The sequence below is a fragment of the Salpingoeca rosetta genome, assembly GCF_000188695.1.
Source record: "Salpingoeca rosetta unplaced genomic scaffold supercont1.18, whole genome shotgun sequence".
NCBI lineage: Eukaryota > Choanoflagellata > Craspedida > Salpingoecidae > Salpingoeca > Salpingoeca rosetta.
In genome coordinates this window covers 97,185-123,492 of record NW_004754916.1, presented here as the reverse complement: position 1 = coordinate 123,492, position 26,308 = coordinate 97,185, and the positions used below count along the sequence as shown (strand labels likewise).

The 26,308-nt window shown below is 64.5% G+C and overlaps 1 protein-coding gene across 1 annotated transcript in view; it reads right to left on the bottom strand.

Annotated features, from left to right (window-relative positions):
- Positions 1-1,018: 1,018 nt before the first annotated feature.
- The window catches only part of PTSG_12444 (uncharacterized protein), a gene marked incomplete at its 3' end in the record, with an annotated part of 38,551 nt that continues 13,261 nt past the window's right edge, over positions 1,019-26,308 (bottom strand). Inside the window, exons 5-8 of the mRNA XM_004991759.1 lie at positions 21,990-26,210; positions 14,370-21,954; positions 11,539-14,324; positions 1,019-10,969 (exon numbers count right to left, since the gene is read on the bottom strand). Of these exons, the coding sequence (XP_004991816.1) occupies positions 1,019-10,969; positions 11,539-14,324; positions 14,370-21,954; positions 21,990-26,210 (24,543 nt within the window). The remainder of the gene's footprint in view (positions 10,970-11,538; positions 14,325-14,369; positions 21,955-21,989; positions 26,211-26,308) is intronic.

Genomic DNA, 26,308 nt, shown 5'->3' with positions numbered 1-26,308 from the left:
ACACACACACACACACACACACACACACACACACACACACACACACACACACACATGAAACTGCCATCCGTGCAGCGAGAAGGCGGCGATTGAGATGGCGAGCGGACTGACGGCAGAACTCCTCAAGAGCAAAGTCTTCATGGGCGGCTTCTCCTCCTCCTCCTAACTCGTTGCACTGCGACGTGGTGTTGGGTGTAACTTTTGTTGTTTTGTCATTCCTTCGTGTCTCCCCTCCCCGCCCCACCTCTTTCCCTTCTTCTGCAACAACACAGCAAACAGTAAAAGAACCAAAGCAGTGGTGTGAAATCAAGTCCATCACGTTACACCCAAAACGTACCGCCACCCCATAGCAAAGTCGTTGTGCGTGCTCAGTGAATGCAGTGTTGCTGTTTACTGACAATGAATGGCGCAAGTGAGAGCCAGAGCGAGAGACGCCGCGAACGAGATGGCGGAGGTGTGGAGACAACAGCTGTTGCTTCCCACGCCCGCACACCACATGCCCCGGTCATTCTCAGCTCACTCTTGCCACTTGCGCACTCATGGTTAGGGCAGAACAACAAACAGTCAGATGAGACCCAACACTCAAACACAATGGGCACAACAAATCAATGACAAAAAGAAAGGACGGAACCGACATCAAAAGCCACACTGCACCGCTTGCTTGCAGGCAAAGAGTGGGGGGTCACAAGGCAGAATGACAGGAAAACAAACGACACAATACACAAGTAAAAGAACATATTCAACGAAATGGGAATGTCACACGAATCACATCATCACATCACTCACGTCACGTCATCATATCACTCCACACACGCTCGTACACATGCGAAAACAACACATCCCAGACCGCAGCTCACCTCAGCACTGCTCATTCATCTCCCAGGTCACACAAACACAACACACGGAACACAAACACAAGTCGAACACAGTACACAACGCACACTCACACATCAACAACAAACTTCACCCTTGTCACGTCACACAAAGATCACCACCCACTTCCTCACACCCAAATCGATTACTGCTTGCTGTCGCCCCGTGTGCCTGGCGGCGGCCTCATGGTTGGTGGCCCGCGCCTCAGGCTCGGCAGCGACGGGCGTGGCGGTGCAGCGAGTGACGGCCGCTTGGCCCCGCCCTGTCCCGGTGCACGTGAGAGCGACGCCAGCCGACCAGCTGCTGGTGGCGGCGGGCGGGACAGGCTTGGCGGGCGCGTGGTGCCTGCGCCAGGCCGCTTGGCCAGTGGCGGCAGGAAATGCGGCGCCCCGCTGGCAGCACGGAAGGGGTCTTGCGTGCGAAGTGGTGGCAGTGAGCCCTTGGGCATGTTGGAGCGGCGGGGCACGGCGCCCTCGCCTGCACTGTCCCGGCGCAGGGGCGGAACAGCAACTGGAGACAGCGGGTTTGACTGCTGCTGTTGCTGCTGCTGCTGCTGGGAGGATGTTGATCCCGAGCGAGCGATGAGTGATGGGCGGCGGCGCGGCGAGAACTGCTGCTGCGACGGCGGTTGAGGCAGCGAGCGGTGCGCGTTGGCGTCAAACGACAGCCGCGGCACAGACACGCGCTTCTCTTGTGGCTTTGTGGACGAGGCCGCCGCTGCTGCTGCGCTGCCGTGCTGGCTGGCACCGAGCGTGTCAAAGTTGGTGAAGGGGTCCTGTGTCTTGCGCATGGTGACCGCTGGTGGCGGCTGCATCCACGTCTGCTCCTGTCCGCTCGTGAGAACGGCTGCGGACATCTTGCGCTTGTCCTCCGCGCGCTTCTGCTTGAAGAGGGCAAACAGCGCAAACAGGCCCGCAATCACAAACAGCAGCACGGGCGCCACGTAGTACATGGCGCTGGTCTCGCGCGGGCTGCCAAAGTCGCCCTCCAGCAGCCGGCCGGACTGCACGTTCACCACGCTCTCGTCGTTTGCGGCGACGAACGTCTCCGGCAGCATGCGCACGCGCATCCCGCCAACAGCAGGCACAATGTTGCTCGTCGCGTTGAGGACGGTGATCACCAGCGTATCTGGCGCCGTGAACTCGCCCTCGTAATCCGCAATGTCCACGGCCACACCCTCCTGCTCAAACACGAGTGCCTCGTCAATGGCGCGCTTCGTGCTCACGTCCCTGCTCACCACGGCCGTGTTGAACGTCAGCGTGAGCGTGTCGCCCACGGAGAACTCCGAGTCGCGGTTGTCGGGGTCGGCGGCCACAAATGTCACGACATACACGCCCTCGTTGGTTGTGGACGCATCCGTCACGGGGTCGAAGTTCGGGTCCATGACGTCAATCACCTTGCGCGTGGTCTGCGAGGACGACTGCAGGTAGTTGTTGAACTCCGTGCCGAGCGACGTGTCATCCACACTCAGGAAGAGCGTCAGGTCAGACACAGACGGCAGCGTCTGTGTGCTGGCGTCAACCACGTACAGCATGAGTGAGTCTGCGTACGTGGGCACGTTGGCTGCGCGGCGGCGTCGTGCAGTCACAGCACCGCCGTTTGCACCCAGCTGCATCGCCTCGTCCTCCGTCAGCGGGCACTCGTCGCTGCCAGCCACCACCCAGCGGCCAACAACGGACCCGAGGTCAGCCGTGAGCGCGTCGTCGTCGCCGCGGCTCAGCACCTGCTGCAGGAACACCAGGTCAAAGTCCTCGGCCGTCAGCTCCGTGCACGCGAGGCGGTTCACAGGGCCGTTGAACGACAGCACCAGCTGCGTGCCCGTTGGCAGCGCAAAGCCGGCCTCGGACGGGCTCACGTCCGTTGGCGAGCTCACCTCAATCGTGGTGACCTGCGGCTGAGCACGGCCCCAGTCGCCCGTGAAGCGCGGTGCCACCGCCGTGGACGGCAGCGACGTCTCTGCGGCGTTGCGCAGGCCGCCCTCGGCGCGCACGCGAATGCGCTCGCCAGCAAACTGGTCCATGAAGATGAGGCTCACGGCCGGCGGTGTTGTGTCAAACTGCAAGCCCGTCTCCTCGCCACGGCACGTGAGGCACTGCGCCACGGTGAGCACGAGCTCCGTCGGGCTTGCCCATGCGCCCGTGAAGCGGCCGGAGAAGGCGAGGGCGGTCGGTAGCTCAAGGAGCTGCGCCACGTCCTCCTCGTCAAGCGAGGTGCCAAACGGCATGTTGGTGGCCTCGCTGAACGTGACCACAATCTCGTCTCCGGTGGAGAAGGTGAAGTCGCCGTCGTCCGGGTCAGATGCGACAACCGAGGCCACGGCGGGGCCCTCAAAGTCAACTGTGATGGTCGCCGTGCCGCGCGCGCACTCCTGGAACTTGTCGCACACCTCGAACTCAAACGTCTCCGTGCCGAAGAAGCCGTACGTGGACGTGGTCTCTTGCGCAACGTATGTCACCACGGCACGCCCGTCCACCACCTCCACAAAGGCCAGGTTGTTCTCCGGCTGGCGCGTGACGCGCACGGAGAGCGGGTTGAGCACGTGGTTCGGGTCGGACGGCGGCTCCTCGTCCACGTCCTCCGCAAGCGACACAACGTCAAGCACAATGGCCGTGCCTGCAAGCACGTTCTCCTGCACATCGGCCACGGTGGGTGCGTCGTTGACGCTCAGCACCTCCACGCTGACACTGGCAGTGTCGCACAGGCCAGCAAGGTCGCACACGGTGAAGTTGAACGCGTCTGTGCCGTGGAAGTTGTCGTCCGGGGTGTAGGAGATGATACCCGTGCGTGTGTCCACGCGCAGCGTGCCATGCTCCGTCGTTGGCGCGCCCACGGTCACGGACAGGTCCGCAACGTCGTCGTCCACGTCCACCACGTAGTCCCTTGCGAGGAGCAGCAGTGGCGTGTCCTCCGGCGTGGTGGTCGCCACATCCGACGCCACCGGTGCGTCGTTGACCTCAGTCACCGTGATGTCGACCTCGCCGCGCGCGCACGCGCCCTCCGTGTCACACACACGGTAGCGCACCGTGTCCAGGCCAGAGTAGTCGCTGGCAGGCGTGTACGTGAGCACGGCCGTGCTGGCGTCGATGCTGGCCGTGCCGTGGAGTGGGGCAACGGCCACGGTGAACTGCAGGTCCGCCGCGTTGTCCTCCACATCGGACACGTACGGGCGCAGCGCCAGCGCGTGTGCCTCGTCCTCGCGCACCGTCAGCGTCGCCGTGGAGGTCACGGGCACGTCGTTCATCGCCCACACCGTCAGGTCCACGCGGCCAACCCTGCACAGCCCCTGCGTGTCGCACACGCGGTACGTGAAGCCATCCCAGCCGTTGAAGTTCTCATCGGGCACATACAGCGCAATGCCCGAGTTGGCGTCGTACGTGAGCGCGCCGCTCTGCACGTCCTCGGTGATGGTGACGTCCATGCCGTCGAGCTGGTCCTCCACGTCAAACACGAGGTCTACGAGGTTCAGGGTCAGCGATGAATCCTCAAGCAGCTCGCCAGTGATGTTGGCGGCGCGCGGGCGGTCGTTGATGGCGTGCACGAACACGCTCACATTTGCCGTTGCGCACGCGCCGTCGCGGTCGCACACCGTGTACGTGAAGGCGTCCTGGCCCGTGAACTGCGCGTTTGGCTGGTATGTGATGGTGTTGCCGGCAGCAATGCCCGTGCCGCTGGTTGGTTGCGTCACCGTCAGCGCCAGGGACGTGTCGGCATCCTCCACATCAGCGACGTACGGGCCAACGTCCACAGCAACGGCCATGTCCTCCTCGGTGGTCAGCGCAATGCTCACGGCGACAGGCACGTCGTTGACGCTCTCAATCACCAGTGAGATCACAGCCTGCGAGCACAGGCCCTCTGGATCGCACACCTCAAAGCGGAACGCGTCCTCCCCGTGGTAGTGCGCATCGGGAATGTACCCCACAAGCCCAAGTGTCGGCTCAAATAGGGTGTCCGGCAGCGTGGGTTCTGTCGGGGGTGCGGGCGTCACGGATCCAGCAAAGGCCGTTGTGCTGCCCGGTGCAGTGGTTGTCGTGGTAGTTGTCGTGCTGAACACTGGTGGTGACATACCAGATCCTGTGGTTGTTGTCGTGGCCGTTGTCGTTGTTGAAGAAGAAGAAGAAGAAGTGTCACCAGAGCCCATGTCCAGTGACCACGACGAAGAGGACGTGGTCATGGTCGTCGTCGTCGTTGCTGTCGTGCTCGTGCTCGTGGTAGTGGTAGTGGCGGTGGTGGTTGTATCGCCAGAACCACCGTCACCGGACATCGGGGGCATGGTGGCGTCCATCCCAGAGCCATCCATCGTCGTTGAAGACAGCGTCGATGCAGCGGTGGATGTGGTGGTGCTGGTGCCGTCGCCTGCAAGCCAGCCAACGAGGCGCCCGCGGCCGGGCTCGCTCACAATGCTCAGGCCGCGCCAGAGCTCGGCAGCATCCTCCACGTCGTCCACCAGCGAAAGGAGATCAATCACAAACAGCGTGTCCTCGGGGCCGGTCACCGTCAGGTTCTCGGCCGTTGGTCGGTCGTTCACAGGCTGCACAGCCACGTCAATGGTGGCTGGGGAGCACGCCTGCTTGCTGTCGCACACGAGGAAGCCAAACGAGTCGCTGCCAAAGTAGTTGGCGTCGGGCGTGTACACAACATCACCGTTGGTCATGTTCACCTGGGCTGTACCGTGATGGGGTGAAGGCGTCACGACGACGCCGCTCGGCTGCAGCACGTCGTCCGGATCGTGGAAGTACCGCAGCGAGGGCAGAACGAGCACGCCATCCTCAAGCACAGACACTGTTTCGTCGTACGGGTAGCTGGAGCGGTGGCGCGGCGCGTCATTTTGCGTCGACACACCAATGTTCGCGCGCACCGTGTTGCTGGTGGCGTTCATGTCGTCACGCGCCTGCAGTGTCACCTCGCGAATAGCCGGGTATGGCTGCTGTGAGAGCGAGCGGTAGTGGACGGACGAGAGGACGTCCTGCCACGTTGACAGAGGCGCGGTACCGACAACACTCATGCTGTTGGTGTCGTTGTCCCGCAGCTCAAGGCCAGAAGGCACAGCAACATCAGCAGGCAGGTACACTCGCTCCAGAACGCCATCGACGGGGTTGAGGATGCGGAACACAGCAGAGGAGAGCGAGTCGCTGTCGTCATCCTCCAAAACCAGGTCGGGGAACACGGCCAACGCCGCGTCCTCAAACACGTTGCGAAGGTTGCTCGAGGCGGCAAGGCGCGGCGGGTCGTTGGTGAGGAGGATGCGGATGGTGCTGTTCACGGGCGTGCTGGTCGCAAGCCCGTCAGACACCGTAAACGTCACCGTGCGGTTCGCTGGGTGCGGCTCATCCTCCATGTTGTTGTACTGCACGCGCGACAGCACCGTCGCATACTCAGCCGTCGTCCCAACACCACTCACGCTCAGCACCCGGGAAGCGCTGTCGTACGACCACGACAGGCCCGTCCCGCTCGTGTCGGTCACAAGCTCCTGCGCGTCGGCGTTGCTCGCACTCTCCGCGCTCCACAGCCGCGCCCACGCCCCAGACACCGTCGCGTTGTCCACGTCAATCAGCACAAGGTCCGTTGGCGACACAGCAGCCACCGCGCCCTGCTCCTCAACAAACACCGCCTCGTACCCGCTGCCGGGCGACGACGCGTCAAGGTCGAGGATCGGCGCATCGTTCACGCCCATAAACGACACAAACGCCGTCGACTGCAGCGACACGCCGCCGCGCACGTCCTCGGCAACAACCTCCACGTGCCGCAGCGCCGTGCTCGGCCGCCCGGGCTTGGCCATTGTGTTCTCGTACGTCAGCGTCCGCAGCACGGCCTCAAACGCGCCCACGCTTGCGGGGCCACGCAGCACCACGCCTGCGCTCGTCGCGTTCACCGTGATGCCGCTGCCGGCCCCGCTCAGGACGCCAGCGTCAAACGCAAGCACCTCAGCCTCCGCGTCCGGGCGAGGCACAATCGACACGCTCACGTACGCCAGCTCCGTGTCATCGTCGTCCGAGATGCGCGCGGCGCTGCTGTCCACGAGCGACAGCGCGCCCTGGCCCTCGCGGTACTGCGCAACAACGTCGCGCCCAGGCACACTGGGCCCGCTCAGGTCAATCACGGGCGCGTCGTTGGTCAGCTCAATGCGCACCCTGCTCACCGCCGCCGCGCTCACGTGGCTGTCGTCTGCGACCACAACGCTGATGTTGCGCTCTGTCGGCGGCTGCGGCTCGTCCGCGCTGTTGCCGTACATGAGCGTGCGCAGCACACGCTCGTACTCGCTCGCCTCCGCCGCACCGCGCAGCTCCAGCGTGTAGTTTGCTGGCGTGTACACCACGGACGTGATGTTGGGCGACGTTGCCGTGACGTACAGCTGCTCTGCGCTGCCGTCCTGGCCGTTGACAATGGTGGCGCTGGCCCACTGCATGAGGAAAGGTCCAGAGTCATCGTCGCGCACCGTCAGGCGCTGCGCATCCACCACGCTGACGTCCGCGCCCTCTTCCACAAAGGTGACGTTGTCGTAGTCGATGCCCGCAGCAGCGTCGCCGCTCAGATCAACCACGGGCGTCTGGTCGTTGATGAGAGCCATCTCGAGCTCAAACACCACCTCGTTTGAGATGAAGTCATCGTCCAGGACTGTGAGATGGATACGGCGTGCGTCCGGATCGGGCTCCTCCGCCTCGTCCGCATACTCCACCTCTCGCAGCACCGCCTGCATGTCGTTGACGGAGAGAGGGCCGTTGAGGGTGAGGACGCCGTTGGCGAATGACGCCTGCAGTCCAGGCAGGGATGCAGCTGCACTCTGCGCATCGACACGCAGCACTTCGGTTGTGCGTGGGTCTTCCAGCTCCAGCAGCGCCTTATCCATGAAGAAGAGGTCGTTGTGGTCGTCATCCGAGAGCTGCAGCCAGGGGGAAACGTGCACGAACCCAGAGTTCTCGTCATAAACGAGGTCCGTGGTCACGTTGGAGATGAGGGGCGCGTTGTCGTTGATGGGAACGACATTGATGCGCGTCTGTGCGGAGACCGGGTTGAGGCCGTCGCTCACGGAGACGGTGAGAACACGCTCGCCCACGACAGGCTCCAGCGCCGCGTTGCTGTACGTCGTGCTCTCCAGGAGCAACGCAGCCATGTCAAGGGACAGGCCGCTGCCGCTCAGGGTCAGGCGCAGCATGTCGTTGTTGATGCCCATGCGCACCGCTGTCAGCGTGACGTTGGCCGTGCTGTTCACCATGTGCACGGTGAGCGTCTCGTCTGTGCCGTCTTCAATGTCAGCCAGGAGCAGCTCGACCCAGGCCAGGTGCGTGTCGTCCTCATCCGTGAGGGTGACACCCTCCGTCACCAGGGTTCCGTCAGAGCCTTCGACAAACGTGACAAAGGCGTTTGTGGCGTTGCCCGTTGCGTTGAGCTGCAACTGTGTGATGTCATTGACGGACTCGACGTCGATGCTGACCTGCGTCGTGTTCAGGCTGAACGCACCTGTGGGCACTGCGTTTCGCGTGTCGACGTTGAACTGTCCAGAGTACCCAGCGGTCATGTCCCAGGCCTTGGCAACAAGCGTGGCCACGCCGTTGAAGTTGCGATCGGGCAGGAAGCGGATGCGGGCGTCGGGGCCAAGCAGCGTTGCACGGCGCTCCGTCGCATACTCGGGGTAGCGCGCACCGTTGATGAGGATGGTGCCGAAGAAGGTGGACCAGTTGCCACCAGGAACCACCTGGTACTCCCATGAGCCGCCTTCCACCCTCGAGTCGACGACCGCGAGGCCAAGCTCCGTATCCTCGTCCACGTCCATCACGCCGGCGTCGACAATGTCAGCGATGGTCGTGCCCAAGTTGTTGCGTGCAGGCACGTCCTCGAAGATGCTGTTGAGGCGCAGCGGCACGCCGGTGAAGGTTGGCGCGTCGTTGACGGGCAGCACGGTGATTGCTGCCATGGCGCTGGCGTCACTGATGGCCGCCGTCATGTCGCCAAGCGCGGACGTGACGTTTGTGGAGTTGCTGCTCTGGTCCCACGCGTGGAAGGTGAACGTGGCATTGCCATGGAAGTTGAGGCCGGGGCGGAAGCGCACGCGCGCAGTGCCCTTGAGCAGGAGCGGCAGACCGCTGCCGCTGGGCGGCGTCATGGCGCGCCACGCGCTGGCATACATGCCCCGGTACTCCCAGATACCGTTGGTGTCATCGACAGCGGTCACGACGGCGCCCAGAACGGCGTCCGCATCAAAGTCCACCACCACGCGCTCGAGCAGCGATGACACAGCGTCGCCGGTGTTGGCGGCTGACGGGACATCCTCCATGATCGGGGTGAGGCTCACTGCCGTGGCTGCCGTGGCGTTGAGCACGGGTTGGTCATTCACAGGCAGGACGGTGAGCAAGAGGCGGGCGTGGGCCAGGCTGAACGGTGACGTTGGCGCATCGGCACGTGTCGAGTTGACGTAGGAGCCGCTTGCCTCGCCGTCGGTCTGATCCCAGGCCTGCACGGTGAGGGACGTGGTGCCGTGGAACTGCAGGTTTGGCAGGAAGCGCAGGCGCGTCTGTGCACTGGAGGCGTCCAGAAGCAGGTACTGCGCGCTGCTCACGTTTGCGGTTGTCCAGGATGAGCCCCCGTCCAGGGAGAACTGCCAAGCACCGTTGCTGACGTCTGCTTCCACAACAGCCACGCCAGGCACAGCACCCGCGTCAATGTCGTCGATAGCGCCCACGACGAGCGAAGCCAGCGACGCACCAGTGTTGTCGGCAACAGGAACGTCCTCGTTGATGTCTGGGAAGGCGGCAACGCGGGTGGCGTTGAGGAGTGGGCGGTCGTTAAGTGGGAGCACGTTGATGGACAGCGTGCCGACAGAGGCGCTAAAGGCGTTAAATGCCGATGCTGCTGCGGCCGTCGTGTCCGTGTAGTTGTAAGCCTCGCCCTCTGTCTGGTCCCATGCGCGGAAGGAGAGCGTTTGCACGCCATTGAAGTCTGGCAAGGGCACGAAGCGAATGACAGCGTCGTCCAGTGGCAGCAGCAGTGCGGATGCTGGCGACACAACGGGGATGTCCACCCACAGCGTGTTGTTCACCAACAGCTGCCAGCGGCCGCCATCTGTGTCAAAGCCCGTGACAGCAATACCAGCGAGGGTATCTGCGTCAGCATCTGTGATGGATGGGCCAATCAGCGCGGCCAGAGGTGTTGCGGTGGTGTCTGTCTCATCCTCGAATTCGTCCGCCAGCGCAAATGCGGTGCTGGTCAGCACAGGAGAGTCGTTGCGCTCGATGATGGTGACAAAGCAGGACGCCGTGTTTGACCACGCGCCTGCAAGGTCCTTGATGCGCACGGTGATGACGCGCTGCACCTCGCCGCGCGGGGCCTTGGCGTCGTTGGTGTATGCGACCGTTTCCAGAATCTGAATCCACGCCGCGACGCCGTCGGGCTTGGTCAGGGTCAGCGAGGCCGGGCCAAGCTGAACGGATGCGCCCACAAACGAGAGGAGCGCCATGCTCTCCAGATTGCCGTTCTGCGGGTTGGTGATCTCAAGCACAGCCTGAGTGATGAGGTCGCCAACGTCATCCTCTTGCACGAGCACATTGTCAAAGAGTTGCCGCAGGCCCTCGCCCTCGTCATACACGATGCTGGTATCGGGGACGATGGCGCTGCCATTCAGGTACAGGCGCGGCGGGTCATTGGTGAGGAGGATGCGGATGGTGCTGTTCACGGGCGTGCTGGTCGCAAGCCCATCAGACACCGTAAACGTCACCGTGCGGTTCGCTGGGTGCGGCTCATCCTCCATGTTGTTGTACTGCACGCGCGACAGCACCGTCGCATACTCAGCCGTCGTCCCAACACCACTCACGCTCAGCACCCGGGAAGCGCTGTCGTACGACCACGACAGGCCCGTCCCGCTCGTGTCGGTCACAAGCTCCTGCGCGTCGGCGTTGCTCGCACTCTCCGCGCTCCACAGCCGCGCCCACGCCCCAGACACCGTCGCGTTGTCCACGTCAATCAGCACAAGGTCCGTTGGCGACACAGCAGCCACCGCGCCCTGCTCCTCAACAAACACCGCCTTGTACCCGCTGCCGGGCGACGACGCGTCAAGGTCGAGGATCGGCGCATCGTTCACGCCCATAAACGACACAAACGCCGTCGACTGCAGCGACACGCCGCCGCCCGGGACGAACCATTCTGCTATTGTGCCACGCGCTCCATCAATATGCGATGCGCTCACGAGCCCGCGTCCAGCTGCGATGTCTCTTGTACTGGATACCTTGTCATTCCTATGGTTCGGAGTTACTACCCAAATCAGACTACTGTGGAAAAGTTGATGCAACAAACATCCGCGCAGTGGTGTCCGACCGGCGTCGTGGGATCCGGCAGTGCCCTGATTCCCTAAAGATCGTATAGGGGACCCTGACGTCACGTCTTTTGACCCCGTTAGTCTAACCGAATACCTGAGGTCGCGTGATCACAGAAGCCACGTCTCAGCTACAGGGGATCCTGCCGCATTACCAGACTGGGGTGCCATCTAGTGTAACATACACCTCGGAAAGAGTCGGTGGCCACCAGGAGTATATAGCAGCTGTGAGCTATACACGATAACTCATACCGCATAGTTGCACCTGGTTAATCAAACCAGGCATCTAAGTGTTAAGGGGCTGAAGCAAGAGAGGTTCTTAGGTCGAAAGGCCAGCGTGCGTCGTTGGTCAGCTCAATGCGCACCCTGCTCACCGCCGCCGCGCTCACGTGGCTGTCGTCTGCGACCACAACGCTGATGTTGCGCTCTGTCGGCGGCTGCGGCTCGTCCGCGCTGTTGCCGTACATGAGCGTGCGCAGCACACGCTCGTACTCGCTCGCCTCCGCCGCACCGCGCAGCTCCAGCGTGTAGTTTGCTGGCGTGTACACCACGGACGTGATGTTGGGCGACGTTGCCGTGACGTACAGCTGCTCTGCGCTGCCGTCCTGGCCGTTGACAATGGTGGCGCTGGCCCACTGCATGAGGAAAGGTCCAGAGTCATCGTCGCGCACCGTCAGGCGCTGCGCATCCACCACGCTGACGTCCGCGCCCTCTTCCACAAAGGTGACGTTGTCGTAGTCGATGCCCGCAGCAGCGTCGCCGCTCAGATCAACCACGGGCGTCTGGTCGTTGATGAGGTTGACCTCAATGATTCGCGAAACCGTGTTGCTGTCTGATGCACCATCGTAGACCGTGACCAGCACGCGCCGGTTCTGGTCGAGAGGCTCCTCCGCGTTGTTGGTGTACGCGAGCTGCTGCAGCACGGCCACGTATGTGGAGAGGTGCGCCTCGCCAGCAACGCGCAAGGTGCCCGAAGTTGCGTTGTAGGTGACGTTGAGGCCGGCAGGTGTGGCCACGTCCTCCAGAAGGAAGAGCCGCTCCTGTGGCTCAGCGTCGACCAGGACAGCCTGCAGACTGTACAGCGGGAAGCGGGCAGGGTCGTCGTTGTCGGAGATGGAGCCGTTTCCAGCCAGGCGAAGCGCCGCCTGCCCCTCGGTGTACTGCAGCTCAGAGCAGTACGCGAAGAAGAGGCCTTGCACTGTCGCCTGCGCCTTTGGACATGACGGGCGCACGAAGCAGAAGGGCCCGTTCTCGTCCGGGAACGGGTTTGCGTGGTTGAAGCAAAACGAGCCGTATCCCTCTGGTGCGCCGGCCAATGTCTGCCCAGTGCACTCGCATGGGTCCAGCGAGAGGCTGGGCGGGTTCTCGTTGACGAGGACAATGTCCATGCGCACGTACTGCAGGATGCTCGTGTCTTCGCCGTCAGAGACGGAGAGCTCAAAGTAGCGCGGGCCCGGGTCTGGCTCGTCCGCCGTGTTGTTGTACGTGACGGACGAGAGGGCCTGCAGCATCTGCGCCACGGTCGCTGTTGTTTGCGGGGCCGGGGTGAGCGTGAGCACCGTCTGGGGCAGGCTGTGCGGGCACGGCACGAAAGACGGGATGGACGCGCACAGCACGACGGTCGTGGACACATCCGAGACAAAGGCCGGGTCATTCAGCTGCAGCGTGTCCATTGACACGTCCAGGCTGTTCAGGAGCTTGACGGTGGCCGAGCTGAGCGTTGGCGAATCTGCGTCGAACAAGGTTGCGCCGACGGGAAGGACCTGCGTTGGGCCGCCGTGCTCCACGTGCTCGCTCGTCGCCAGCGTATATGGATCGCCAGCGCCGACAACAAGCTCTGGTGGGTCGTTGACAGGCCCAATGGTGATGTGGGAGAAGTGCACGTCGCTGAAGAGGTTGGCCGTATCGCGGACGGTGACGGCCACCAGGCGCGTCGTGTTGTCTGGGTCGCGATCCAGGTTGGTGTACAGGATGTTCCGCAGCAAGTCCTCGTACACGGCCACGGGCGCCTCGCCGCTCACTTCCAGCTCGGTGCTGTCTTGTGTGGCCGCTGAGACGGTGAGGAGCGGGTGGGAGACGTTCGCGGCCAAGCTCTCAAACCCGTTGTCAAGCACGTTGGTGATGCGCACGGTGGCGCCAGACAGCACGAACACGTCGTCGTACTCAATGGAAGCCGCTGGGGCAATGGTGATGGCAGGGCCCTTCTCCACAAATGTGGCGGCCGTGTTGTTGAGCATGGCTGGCGTTGCGCCGAGCGACACCACAGCGGCGCGGTGCACGAGGACGGTGACGCCTGCCACGTTGGATGGGTCGGCATCGGCAACACGCACGCGCACGTCGCGGCTGGTGCCGGTGGGGCGGTAGCGGTCGTTGCGGTAGGTGATGGAGCGCAGCAGCACGCTGTACACCTCGAGCGTGTCCTCGCCCACAAGCGACAGTGCGTGCTGGGACGCCGAGTACGACACGCCGACGTTCGGACGCGTGGTGAGGGAGAGCGCCCAGCCGTGCAGGGCAACGTAGCCGACATCGACCTGGTCCACGGTGAGGGACCACTCGCCCGCGGCGAGCTTGTCGTGGAAGGTGGACAGCGGCTCGCTGGCAAAGTAGCGGCCGCTGCTCAGGTCCACACACAGCTGGTTGAAGGTGATGGGGGACGCGGCGCTGCCGTCAAGGACAACGGCGCCGGTGCCCTGGAAGGCGCACCCGCCGCCAATCTTGGTCAGCAGCTGCACGGCTGTGCCGTCGGGGTGGGCCAGGCGAAGGCGCACCTCCGTGGCGCTGTCGTGAAGGCTGAGGAACACGGCCACGTCCACGTCCGTGACCACCCCGGAGTGCGGCACGTCGGAGAGCGACGTGTACGGAGTCGTGGGCAGGGCAACCGCTGGTGGGCCCGAGGCGGCAACGAGCTCGGGCGACAGCGTGATGTTGCGCGTGCCCACGGTGACGACGAGAGACCAATCGAGCAGCTGGCCAAAGCGGTAGGGCAGGTACGTGTCGACAACCTGCAGCGTCCAGTCACCGTCGGCAGCGTGGCCAACAAAGGCGGCCAGCGACGATGCGGGCGCAAAGCTGCCTTCGATGGAGGACGCGAGCGGCTCCCCAGCACCCGTGTCACGGGCACAGGCCTGGTTGGCACGCGTGCCCGCGCCGTCTGCAAAGTGGAACAGGGCAGTGGTGGCCTGGCAGTCGCCCGCACCTGCTGCGGTGCTGGTGGAGGCGCTGAGGCGGTCAAACAACAGCACGCGCACGCCGTCGTGCTCGAGGTATGCGCGAACATCGCCCAGCATGTCGTGCTGCAGCTGCATGGACACAAACACGGCAGAGACCGCGCCCGTGTTGGGCGCGCTGGCGGACGCCGCGAGGGACATGGTGTCCTCGGCGCACAGAAAGCCTGGCTCGTCCGCGCACGGCGTGTCGATGGCGGTGGTGGTGGCAAGGCCGAGCTTGCGGCCAGCGGCGCTGTTCTCAATGGGCGGCGGGGTGTAGGTGAGTGTGAGGTTCTCCAGCGCGTCGTCCTGCGCATCGGCAATCCACACGCTCGCGTTCTGCAGGTGGTTGTTCTCCTCGTCAGTGAGGGCAACCGCATCAAACACGCGCACGGGCTCGCCGTGCTGGATGAAGACGCCACTGCCCGAAGCGCTCACGACGGGCGCGTCGTTCACGGGAATGACGTTGACGAACACGAGCTGCATGAGCCCGTTGTCGATGCCGTCGGAGAAGTAGCCCGAGATGCGCCGCTGCGGGCTTGCCGTGGGGTTCTGGCTGTAGTGCACAAAGGTGAGCGTGCGCAGCAGCGCCTGGTATGCGGCCACGGGCGCGTCACCAACGAGCCGCAGCGTTCCGGAACGGTCGTAGTCCACGAAGATGCCGTTGGCCTGCGCAAGGGCGCGGTCAACGGAGAGCACCTCCGTCTGCTGCGCCAGGCCAACGTCCTGCAGGTTTTCCAGGACGAACGTGGCGCGCGCAAGGTGCGTGTTGTCGTAGTCGCGGACAACGCCAGACGGCGCAAGCGGCAGTGGCGAGGCGTCCTCTGTGTAGTTGAGGGTCGGTGCGGCGGCACCAAAGGAGGCCGTGTACGAGAACATGGGCGCGTCATTCACTGGTGCAATGCGCACGTGCACGTACGCGGGCGCAGACCCGGCGCCAACAGGATCAAACACGCGCACGCGAAGCACGCGGTCGTCGCCAACTGTCGGGTTCTCGGACGCGTCCCTGTAGGTGGTGGCGGCTAGGACGGCGCGCCAGTCTGCCAGCGACGCGTTCAGCCTCAGCTCGAGCATGTGCGTTCCGGTTCCGACGGCGACGCCGCCGTTCAAGCCGGTCACGGGCGGGTACAGGCCCTCGTCTGCGCCATCTGCCGCATTGAGCAGCTCAACGGTGGCGCGCGACAGCTGTGCGTTGTCGTCGTCGTTCAGGTACAGGTCGCTGGCTGTGGCGGCAAGCGCGGCGCCGGGGCTCGTGCTCTCCACGTAGACGGTGGAGAAGTTGAGGGCCTGCGGGTCGGTGCTGGCGGCGCCAAGGTGCAGCGCTGGTGCGTCGTTGATGAGCTGGATGTTGATCTGCGACACGGCAGGGAGGGAGTCGCGCAGCGCGTCGCTGGCCACCACGTGCAGGATGCGCGGCTGCGGCGAGGGCTCATCCGCCAGGTTCTGGTAGGCAAGCGACTGCAGGACAGCCACGTAGCCGGCAACAGGGGCAACGCCGCTTGCCGTGAGCGTGCTGGTGGCCACGTCGTACGCCACCGCAATCTGCGCTGTGGGGATGGCTGCGGCGGCGGAGGCGTTGGTGTCGACCCGAAGCACCTCCTGGGCAGGCCCGTCGAGCGGGTTGGTGATGGTGACGGTCAACGAGGCCAGCGTGGAGTTGTCCACGTCCACAATCGAGGACGCGTTGGTGCTGGCAATGGCCACCGCATCGCCTTCCTCCACAAACGTGGTCTGGTAGCCGATACCGGGCGCCTTGCCGTTGAGATCAATGCGCGGCGCGTCGTTGACGGCTGTGAAGACGATGGACGAGGTGGCCGTCGCGGACCAGCCATCGCCATCGCTCGCCCGCACCTCAATCGCGCGTGGCCGCGTGTCCGGGTTGCCAGGCATGGCGCCCGCGTGCGTGTATGTGAGCGACCGCAGCGCCGTGACAAACTCTGCCAGCGGTGCCGGGCCGCGCACAACCACGCGCGTCGCGTTGGTGCCGGAAGCAAGCCACAGGTTGGGCGTTGCCGGGGTGTTGACGGTCATGTTGATCATCTCCAGCGCGGCGCCGTCCGGGAACGGGGACAGGCGCGCCTCCAGTGCCTCAAGCACGGTGTTGTCGACGTCGCCAACCACCGCGTCGGCAGCAACGGCGCGGACGGTGCCATCGCCCTCCGTGTACGACAGCACAAAGCCGTCGCCGGGGAGGGCGCTGCCGCCCAGGTCGAGCGTGGGCACGTCGTTGACACGCACAATGGACACGTTGACGTGCGTTGGGGAGCTGAGGAGGTCGCCGTCAGACACGCGAACCTGCACCTCGCGCCAGTCCGGGTGGTTTGGCTCAACCGCCGTGTTGTCGTACAACACGCCGCGGAGGATGGCCTGGTACGTGGCCGGTGTGGCCGTGCCAGTCAGGTTGAGAGCGGCGCCATCGTCGCCAATGGAGACGGTAACGCCCTCGCTGCTGGCCAGCGACTGCGCCGCGCTGTTCAGGGCCAGCGCTTCGCTGCCGGCACCGTCCACGTGCTGAGGCAGCCGCAACCAAGCCGCGGTAATCACAGACACGCCCGAGTCGGCGTCCCCAAGCGTCACCGCGGGCATGACTGGCGCAGCGGGGCCTTCCTCCACAAAGGCTGCCGTGCCTGTGGGCGTGTTACCAGCAAAGAGCACGGTGGGCGGCTGGTCGTTGATGCCAACCACGCTCACGGTGAGGGTGACGGGCGGCGTGCTGTTGAACAAGCCGTCGTTGATCACCAGCGAGACTGTGCGATCGCCAAGCGTCGGTTCTTCAGCGCTGTTCACGTACGCCAGGCTGGACAGCACTTGCTCGTACAGGCCAAACGCGCCAGCGCCCACAACCTCGAGCACGCCCACGCCACCCGCGCTGGCATATGTGGCAGTGAGGTTCTGCGCGTCCACGCTCAGCTGCTCCACGGCATCACCGTCCGGTGCAGGGGTGAGTGTGGCCACGGCGCGCTGGATGTAGAACTGGTCCGCGTGGTCCGCGTCAGACACGTTGACGGTGCCCGGGCCAAGCAGGGCCACGCTGTCGCCGGCTGTGCCCTCCACAAACGTGATGGTGGCGCCGTCGGCCTCAGCCGCGAGCGCGGGCAAGTGGTCGTTGATCATGGACATGACGACGGACGTGACAAACGGCAGGCTCTCGCCAACGTGGTCCAGGACGGTGAAGGTGAGAGTGCGGCGGCCGCGTGTTGGCTCGTCGGCCGTGTTGACGTAGCGGACAGCCGCAATCCAGTCGCGCACCTGCGCCAGCGTGCGCTCGCCGTTGTTGAACGGCTTCAGGCGCAGCTCAAACGTGGTGGCGGTGCGGGTGATGCTGAGGGCGTGTGGGCCGTGCGCGGGGCTGTCCAGCAGCAATGCCTCGCTGCCCTCGTCCCGGATGCCGGACACGACGCAGCGCATCTCCGTGAGCGTGGTGTCATCGACGTCCACCACGGAGACGGCCTGCGCCACGCGCACGGGCGCGCCGTCCTCGACAAAGGTGAACACGTTGGTGGGGTGCGTACTGGAGACGACGGGGACGTCGTTCACGGGCAGCACGTCGAGCAGCGCCGTCGCCGTCTGCAGGCTGTAAGCGCTGGTGGGTGCGGGCCCCGTGGTGTCCGCGTTGTCCTGGCCGCTCACGCCGCCGTCCGTCTGGTCCCACAGCTTGAAGCGCAGCTGCACGGTGCCAAACACGTTGAGGAACGGAAGGAAGCGCACCCACGCCTCGCTACCCAGCAGCAGGGCGGCGTCGTCGCGGGTCGCCATGGCAGACATGTTGCGCCACTGCGCGTCGGGGGAGCCGGGAGCAGCGGACGCATTTGCGCGGTACTGCCACACGCCCAAGGACGCGTTGTGCACCTCCACGATGGCCACGCCAAGCACGGTGCCGGCATCCACGTCCGATGCCAGCGCCAGCAGGTCCTGCACGGGCGTGCCGTCGTTGTCAGCGACGGGCACGTCCTCAAGGATGGAGCGCAGCGCTTGCGGCGGTGGCACGGGGTCGGTGGTGGCGAACACGGGCCTGTCGTTGAGCGGCTGCACGGTGATGGTAGTTTGCGCCACAGCTGTCTTGGGGCCAGCACCGGCGCCGAAACGCCCGTGGTCCGTCACGTTCAGGGTCACAATGGCATCGCCCACAAAGTCCTGGGGCGGGTCAAACTGCAAGGTGGCGAGTGCGGCGTTGACGTCCGCCACATACCCGGCCAGAACCAGCTGGGAGCTCCAACCAGCAGTTGCCGTTGTGGCCAGCGTTCCGGTGCTCACGCGCACGGTCGTCGTCACGCCGCCAGCAACATCGGCGTCGCGGTCAAACACGGACACGGCCGTGACGTTGAAGGGCCCCATGTCCTCCCACATGGTGAGGGCGGCCGGCGCAAACGCCTCGGGCCCGTTGTTCACGGGCAAGACCTGCACCGTGGCCACCAGCGGCTGCTGGCTGAAGGGTGCGTCAGCACGCACAAGGGACGTGGTCGCGTTGAGGCTCGTGACCGCAGTGCCGCTGGCACGCGCGGCGGCTGAGCGCTCGCCCTGGTCCCACCCTCGGGCGGTGAACGTGGCCGGGCCATAGTAGAAGGCCGTGGGCACGAAGCGGAGCAAGGCGGATGGCGGCAGGCCAAGCGCGTTCTCCTCCCCGATGGCATCCGCAGCCGTGATGCGCGTCCACACACCGGCAGGCATGTCTGCGGTGCGGTAAGACCAGTTGCCGTGCGTGGCATCGACAGCCGTGAGCGCCAGGCCGAGCGCCGAAGCGGTGGGTTCGTCCACATCGGAGAAGACGCCCTCGCCCGTCACGTTGGCGCCAACGCCAATCACGACAGCGTTGTCCGAGATGCGGGAGCCCGTGCCGTCGGCGACGTCGTTCTCAAACACCTCGAAGGGCGACGCAAGCGCGTGCTCAAACACGGGCTGGTCGTTCACAGGCAGCACGCGCACGTGCACGGTGGTGGCAGCCTCGAGCGGCTGGCCAACGCCCGCGATGCCGTTGTCACTGGCGGTGATGGTGATGGTGGCCATGCCATGGTAGTTGGCGGGCCCAAGGAAAGCAAGGTTCGCCAGGAGGGCGTTTGCCTCGGCCAGCGGCCGCGAGAAGGTGAGTTGGGGCTGGAACGCGTCCGAATCGTTCACGCGCAGGCCGCCAACAGACGCAGCCGCCGTCACCGTGTAGGGCGAGGAAGGTGCCTCGGCAGCATCCACGTCATTCAGCACCACCTGCGGCAGCGTCAGGGCAACGTCCTCTGGCGTGGTCACGTTCGTCATGGTCACAAACCACGGCGCGTCGTTCACCGCCGTCACCGTCAGCTGCACGGGCAGCACGTCGGCCGTGAAGGGCCCGCGCTCCGTGTCGGCAAGCAGCACAGAAATGTCCTGGGGAGAAGTGGACGCGTTGACGCCGCCCGTGAGATCCCATCCGCGCACATCCAGGCCTGTGACGCCGTTGGCGTGCGTGTTGGGAACGAGGCGCACGCGGTCGTTGGGCCCAAGCAGGATGGCTGCAGAGGACGGGGCAAGCGACGACGCATCGACGTCCACCCAGGTGTACATCACGGTGCCGTTGCCAGCAACAGCGCTCTCGCTGGCCAGCGCCACCTGCCAGGTGCCGAGGGTATCGCTGGCGTTGACAATGGCGACACCAAACGCGGTGGTCTCGTCGGCATCCGTAAACTGCACGCTGTCCACGGCAACACTCGATACGCGGGTGCCGTCGTTCTCCGTCTCGTCCTCCAAAATGGTGGTCAGGTGCGTGCTGCCAACAGCACTGGGAACAACGTGCGGCACGTTGTTGCGTGCAACCACGGTGACGAGTGCGGGCTCCGTAGCCACGTTTGTCAGCTCGCCGTCGCTGACGGTGATGTCGATGCGACGTGGCGCGGACGTGTCTGGGTTCGTGTCCAGGTTGGCGTAGGCGACAGAGGAGAGGACACGGTTCCACGCGGCCACGGGCGCAAGCCCACTCAGCGTCAGCGTGTGAGTGCCGTTGGAGGCAAAGCTGACAATGCGGCTGTCTGTCTCATAGTAGTACAGCACCTCCAGGCCCGCGTCCAAGACATTAGCAATGTTCACCGTGGCCTGGATCAGGCGTGTGTTGTCGTCATCACCAACGCGGAGGTTGTCGGCCACTGGCACCGGTGCCGTGCCCTCCACAAACGTGCGAAGCGCCGGCGTGGTCGGCAGGTGCGTAAATGCATTGTAGTCGGCGCGCTGGCGCGATGTCTCCCACTCAAAGTCCGCAAACGGGCGGTCATTGGTGAGCGAGATGTTCAGGCGCGTCTGCCGCGCAATGCTGTCGGCCAGGCCGTCGCTCATCACAAACGTCACGGTGCGCTCGGTGGCATCTGGCTCGTCCAGCTCGTTGTTGTAGCGCGTGGTCCGCAGAACCTGCTCAAAGGACTCAACGGGCGCCGGCCCGACAATGCGCAGTTCCCCAGAACCGTGATCATAGGACCAGGTGAGGCCGGTGTCAGACGCGTTGACCCAGAGCGACTCGTTGCGGCCGTTGCGGACGGGGCTGAGCGTGACACTGGCCCAGCTGAGGGACGTGTTGTCCACATCCACCAGGGAGAGCGCCGGCGACACGACCAGGACAGGCCCCAGTTCCTCCACGAACGTCGCCTCAAAGTCAAAGGACGTTGGGCTCAGGGCGAGGATGGGTGCGTCGTTGACGGCGGCAAACGTCACAGTGGCGGTTACAGCAGAGCTGTTGCGCCGGCCGTCGTCCACTGTCACGGTGACGATGCGGGTGATGGCTGTGGGCTTCCCTGGGCGCGCAATCGTGTTGTTGTACGCGAGGGAGCGCAAGGCGCGCTCAAAGTTGGCCACGGTATCGGGTCCCTGCAGGCGCAGCACCGTGTCAGACACATCCACGCGTGTCAGCGCCGTGCCCGTTAGGTTGACCAGCAGAAACTCCTGATCGCCATCGGGGCGAGCGTTGAGCGACACCACGGCAGATTGCAGGATGGTGTCGTCGGCGTCAGCCAGTGTGCCGTTCGCAAAGAGCAGCAACGGGCCCTCGCCCTCCACGAACTCCACGACCACAGGGGCACCGCTGTATGCGTCGCCGTCGAAAACGGGCTTGTCGTTGACCATGGCAATCTCAATGTGGGTGTAGGCGGGCTCGCTCACAAACAGGCCGTCGTCAACCGTCACCATCAGCGTCCGCCGCGCGCTGCCGTCGTCTCCGTCAGCAACCACATCAGCCCCGCTCGGCTCATCCGCAACGTTCCGGTACGTCAGCGTCGACAGCGCCGCCACAAACTCGGTGCGCAGCGCAGGCCCGCGCAGCACAAGCACATACGGGTCCGCCGTGCTGTTGTACTCCACGCTGATGTTGCTGCTCCCGCCGTCCGTCGCAGACAGCTCCTCGAGCACACCATCCCGTCCGTCAACAAGCACAACACGCACAGCAGCAAGCGGAAGATCCCCGCTGTCCGCGTCCGTGATCCCGGCATCTGCGCCAACAGCAGACACCGCTGGGCCCTCCTCCGTAAACACCACGCTCGCGTTCACAACGCCGTTCCCGGCATCCCCGACATACACAACGGGCCGCCGGTCGTTGATCACAGCAACGTCAAAGTCAACGCACCCACGCTCAGCCGCACGTGCCACGCGTCAATGCGCTCCACCACCAGGCCCTCAATCTCCGTCTCAGCCTGGATCAGCAGCACGTCTGCGTCGCCGTCGTGCGGGTTGGTCACGTCAATGTCCACGTACTGCAGCTGGAAGTTGTCCACGTCCCACAGCGACAGGCCCGTGCTGTTGACAATGGAAACGGCGCCGCCCTGCTCCACAAACGTGGCTGTGGCGTTGCCGTCGCCGTTGCGCGCAGCGGCTGCCGCGGGGCCCTCCAGCAGCACCACGGGAACGTCGTTCACAGACTCAACCGGTGCTCGCACGTCCACAACCTGTGCGCTGAAGCTGTCAAATGGGCTGGTGTTTTGTGCGTCCACGTGTTGCTGGCCAAGCGTGTACTGGGTCATATCCCACACGCGCAGCTGAAGGTCAGCGATGCCGTAGAAGTCCTTGAATGGCACAAAGCGCACGGTGCTGGTCTTGCTCAGGAGCATTGCAGAGGTCTCTGCGATGCCACCAGGGAAGGTGACCCAAGCGGTGTGCGAGCCGTTGCGGAACTGCCACTCGCCATTGCGGCGGTCGAGCGCAATCACGGCAACGCCGTAGTCCGAGTAGTCGTCAACGTCACTCACGTCCGCGTCCAGCAGAGACTCAAACGTGGCGCCCGTGATGTTTGCGGGCGGCGTGTCTTCGTCGATGGTCGGCAGCGTGACCAGGCTCGTGCTGACAACGGGTGAGTCATTGACCTGCGTCACGTTGAGGTGCAGGGTACGCGTGTCATCGCTGAAGGCCGGTTTGAGCGCGACTGTCTTGACGAGGCTGACACCAGTCACGGAGCCGCTCGCCGCGCCATCTGTCTGGTCCCAGGCGCGGAATTCGAGTTCAGCACTGCCGTAGTAGTTGGGGTTGGGCACGAAGCGCACCCGCACCGTGTCGGCGGATGTGAGCACAACTGCACGCGCGTCGGACGTGTTGGCCGACACGGGCGTCCACGTCACGGACGTTGCATTGCTGTCCAGGGTGAACTGCCACTCGCCGTTCAGCGACTCTAGGCGGACAAGTGCAACACCCAGCGTGGCATCCGAATCGTTGTCGGCCGCAGACCCTTGCTGGAGAAGGTAAGCGGTCGACAGCCCAGCGTTCTCCGCATCGGGGATGTCCTCGAAGATGGCCTCCGTCTGTGTTCCGGCTTGCAGGACCGGCTGGTCGTTGACCGACGCCACCTCCTGGTGGGCGGTGGCGGAGGCGAGGCTGAAGGGCTCGTCTGCGTCCGATGAGAGCGTGCTGGCCGTCTGGCCCCACGTACCGCGGGTGCCGTCCCACGCAACAAAGGTGAGCGGCACGGTGCCGTGGAAGTGCGCGGCAGGGAGGAAGCGCAGGCGGAACCGTGGCTCCGAGAGCAGCAGCAGCGCCTGTGCGGGGGCCACGTCCGTGTCGACGGCGGTCCAGGACGCGCCGCCGTCAGACGACCACTCCCACACGCCGTTGGCGCTGTCTGCGCCCGTCACCGCAATGCCGTCCACGCTGGTATCGGGAAGGCGCACGCCATTGTGCAGCAGCAGGTCTGGGTCGAACACCGAGCCGTTGAGCAGCTCCGGGATGGACAGGCCAGAGTTGTTGCTGGGCGGGACGTCCTCCAGGACGGTGGGAAAGTTGGCAACACGCGCTGCGTCGAGCACAGGGCGGTCGTTGACACTGAGGATGGTGATGGCCACGTGGCTCGGCGCGTCGGAGAGGGCGCCGGTCTGCGGACGAACGGATGCGTCAACCAGGTCTCCTTCGCTGCCCTGCGTCTGGTCCCAGGCGTAGTAGGAGAGGGCCGCGCTGCCGTGGTAGTTGGCGTTGGGCACAAAGCGCAGGCGCGACGCGGGTCCAGCGGCAACCAGCACGGCGTTGGTCACGCTGGTGTCGCTGGGAACGTCGTTCCAAGCGCTGCCGGTGGCGGGCTGCCACTGCCAGGTGCCGTTGGCGGAGTCGGCAGAGAAGATGGCCATCCCCATCACGGCGTCGTCGTCCACATCCGTCGAGTCCACAATCGCGTTCAGGATGGGCAGGCCAGGGTTGGCGGTGTTGCTGGTGCCCACGTCCTCCGGCACGGCAGGCAGCTGTGTGGTGTGCTCATCCTGGACAGGTGCGTCGTTCACGGCGCTCACGTTGACGTAGACCTGCACGAGGTTGCTCAGGCCACCCTGCGCATCGCGAACTTGCAGGGTGATGGAGCGCAGCACGGATGTGGTGGGGCCTTGGTCGGTGTTACGGTAGCGAACCGAGCGCAGCAGACGCAGGTAGTGCTGAATGCTGTCGACGCCAGCAAAGCTGAGCTGGGTGGTGTCGTTGGTGCGGAAGGCGGTGATGCCCGTGGCAACCGGGCTGTCAGCGAACGTGAGGAACTCGTGATCCGTGTCCTGCACGTTGTCGATGGTGACCATCGCCGTCTGCATGTCCAGGTCATCGTCGTCCTGCAGGTACAGGCCCTGGTCAAATACAAGCACCGGGGGCGCGTCCTCGACGTAGTTGACGTCGGGTGCATCGCCCGGGTAGTACAGGCGCGGCGGGTCGTTGGTGAGCACAATCTTCAGCGTGGTTGTGCGCGGAATGCTCCACGCAAGGCCGTCAAAGGCAGAGATGCGGATAAGGCGATCTGCAGGGGATGGCTCGTCCTCGTTGTTGAAATACGCGAGCGTGCGCAGCAGGGCCTCGTAGTCGCTAACGGCCGCCTCGCCGCCAATGGTCAGCTCGCCGCTCGACACGTTGTAGGCTGCAGTCAGGCCAGCGGAAGCCGCAAGCGTCGTGTCCCAGAGCAGCGTCTCGTTCTCCTGGTCGGGCACAGGCTGCATCACAACGCGGGCAGCAACAAGTGTGGTGTTGTCAGAGTCGGTCAGGGTGAGGTTCTCGCTCACCACGGGCACGGGCCACGCCTGCTCCTCGACAAACTCTGTCGCGTACTGGCGACCAGGCACCGCTGGCCCGCTAATGTCCAGCACGGGCTCGTCGTTGACAGCCTGGAACTGGATGGTGGCGGTGCTCTCGGAGCGCGCGCGCCCGTCGTCAAGCGTCACCGTTGCAATGCGGGAGCCGCCCGTGGGTTTGCGCGGGTCTGTCACTGTGTTGACATACGCAACGGCACGAAGCACGGCAGTGAACTCGCTCAGCGGCGCAGGACCGCGAAGTTCAAACACGGTGTCGTCATTGGTGGCCGTGACGGTGATGGAGGTGCCCTGGTCAGCAACAATGAGGTACTCGTCTGGCGAGTCTGGTGTTGGAGAGAGCACAATGCTGGCGTTCTGCAGGATGGTGTCGTCGGAGTCTGTCACAGCCGACTGCGGGTCGAACAGCAGCAGAGGGCGAGACGCCTCAAAGAACGTCACAGTCGAGTCCGGCATGCCATTGCCACCGGCGTCAAACAGCGGCTCGTCGTTGACCATGGCAATCTCAATGTGGGTGTAGGCGGGCTCGCTCACAAACAGGCCGTCGTCAACCGTCACCATCAGCGTCCGCCGCGCGCTGCCGTCGTCTCCGTCAGCAACCACATCAGCCCCGCTCGGCTCATCCGCAACGTTCCGGTACGTCAGCGTCGACAGCGCCGCCACAAACTCGGTGCGCAGCGCAGGCCCGCGCAGCACAAGCACATACGGGTCCGCCGTGCTGTTGTACTCCACGCTGATGTTGCTGCTCCCGCCGTCCGTCGCAGACAGCTCCTCGAGCACACCATCCCGTCCGTCAACAAGCACAACACGCACAGCAGCAAGCGCAAGGTCCCCGCTGTCCGCGTCCGTGATCCCGGCATCTGCGCCAACAGCAGACACCGCTGGGCCCTCCTCCGTAAACACCACGCTCGCGTTCACAACGCCGTTCCCGGCATCCCCGACATACACAACGGGCCGCCGGTCGTTGATCACAGCAACGTCAAAGTCAACGCGCGCTGGCGCGCTCTCAAACACGCCGTCGTCAACAACAATCTCAACCGCCCGCGGGCCAGGCTCAGGCTCCTCGGCGCTGTTGTTGTACGTCAGCGTCGCAAGCACAGCCGCGTACGCGCTGTACGGCGCAGGCCCACGCACGCTCAGCGTCCGCGTCGTCGCGTTGTACCAGCTGCTCAGCCCAGGCACGCTACCGACAACGCCCGCGTCAACCCACAGCGCCTCGTCCGCGGCATCAACGTCTCCCGCTGACACAAACCGCACGCTCGCAGCCTGCATCGGGAACTCGGCCTCGTGGTCCTCGTCAGAAACGCCAAACGCACCCGCAGACAGCAGCCGCACAGGCCCGCCGTGCTCCCACGTACGTCTTGCGCTCCTTGTAACATGAAAATTTCAGACGAATGCGTGCGAAGCCGATTAATATGCAAGCGGCCATAACCGGGCTTTTTGAT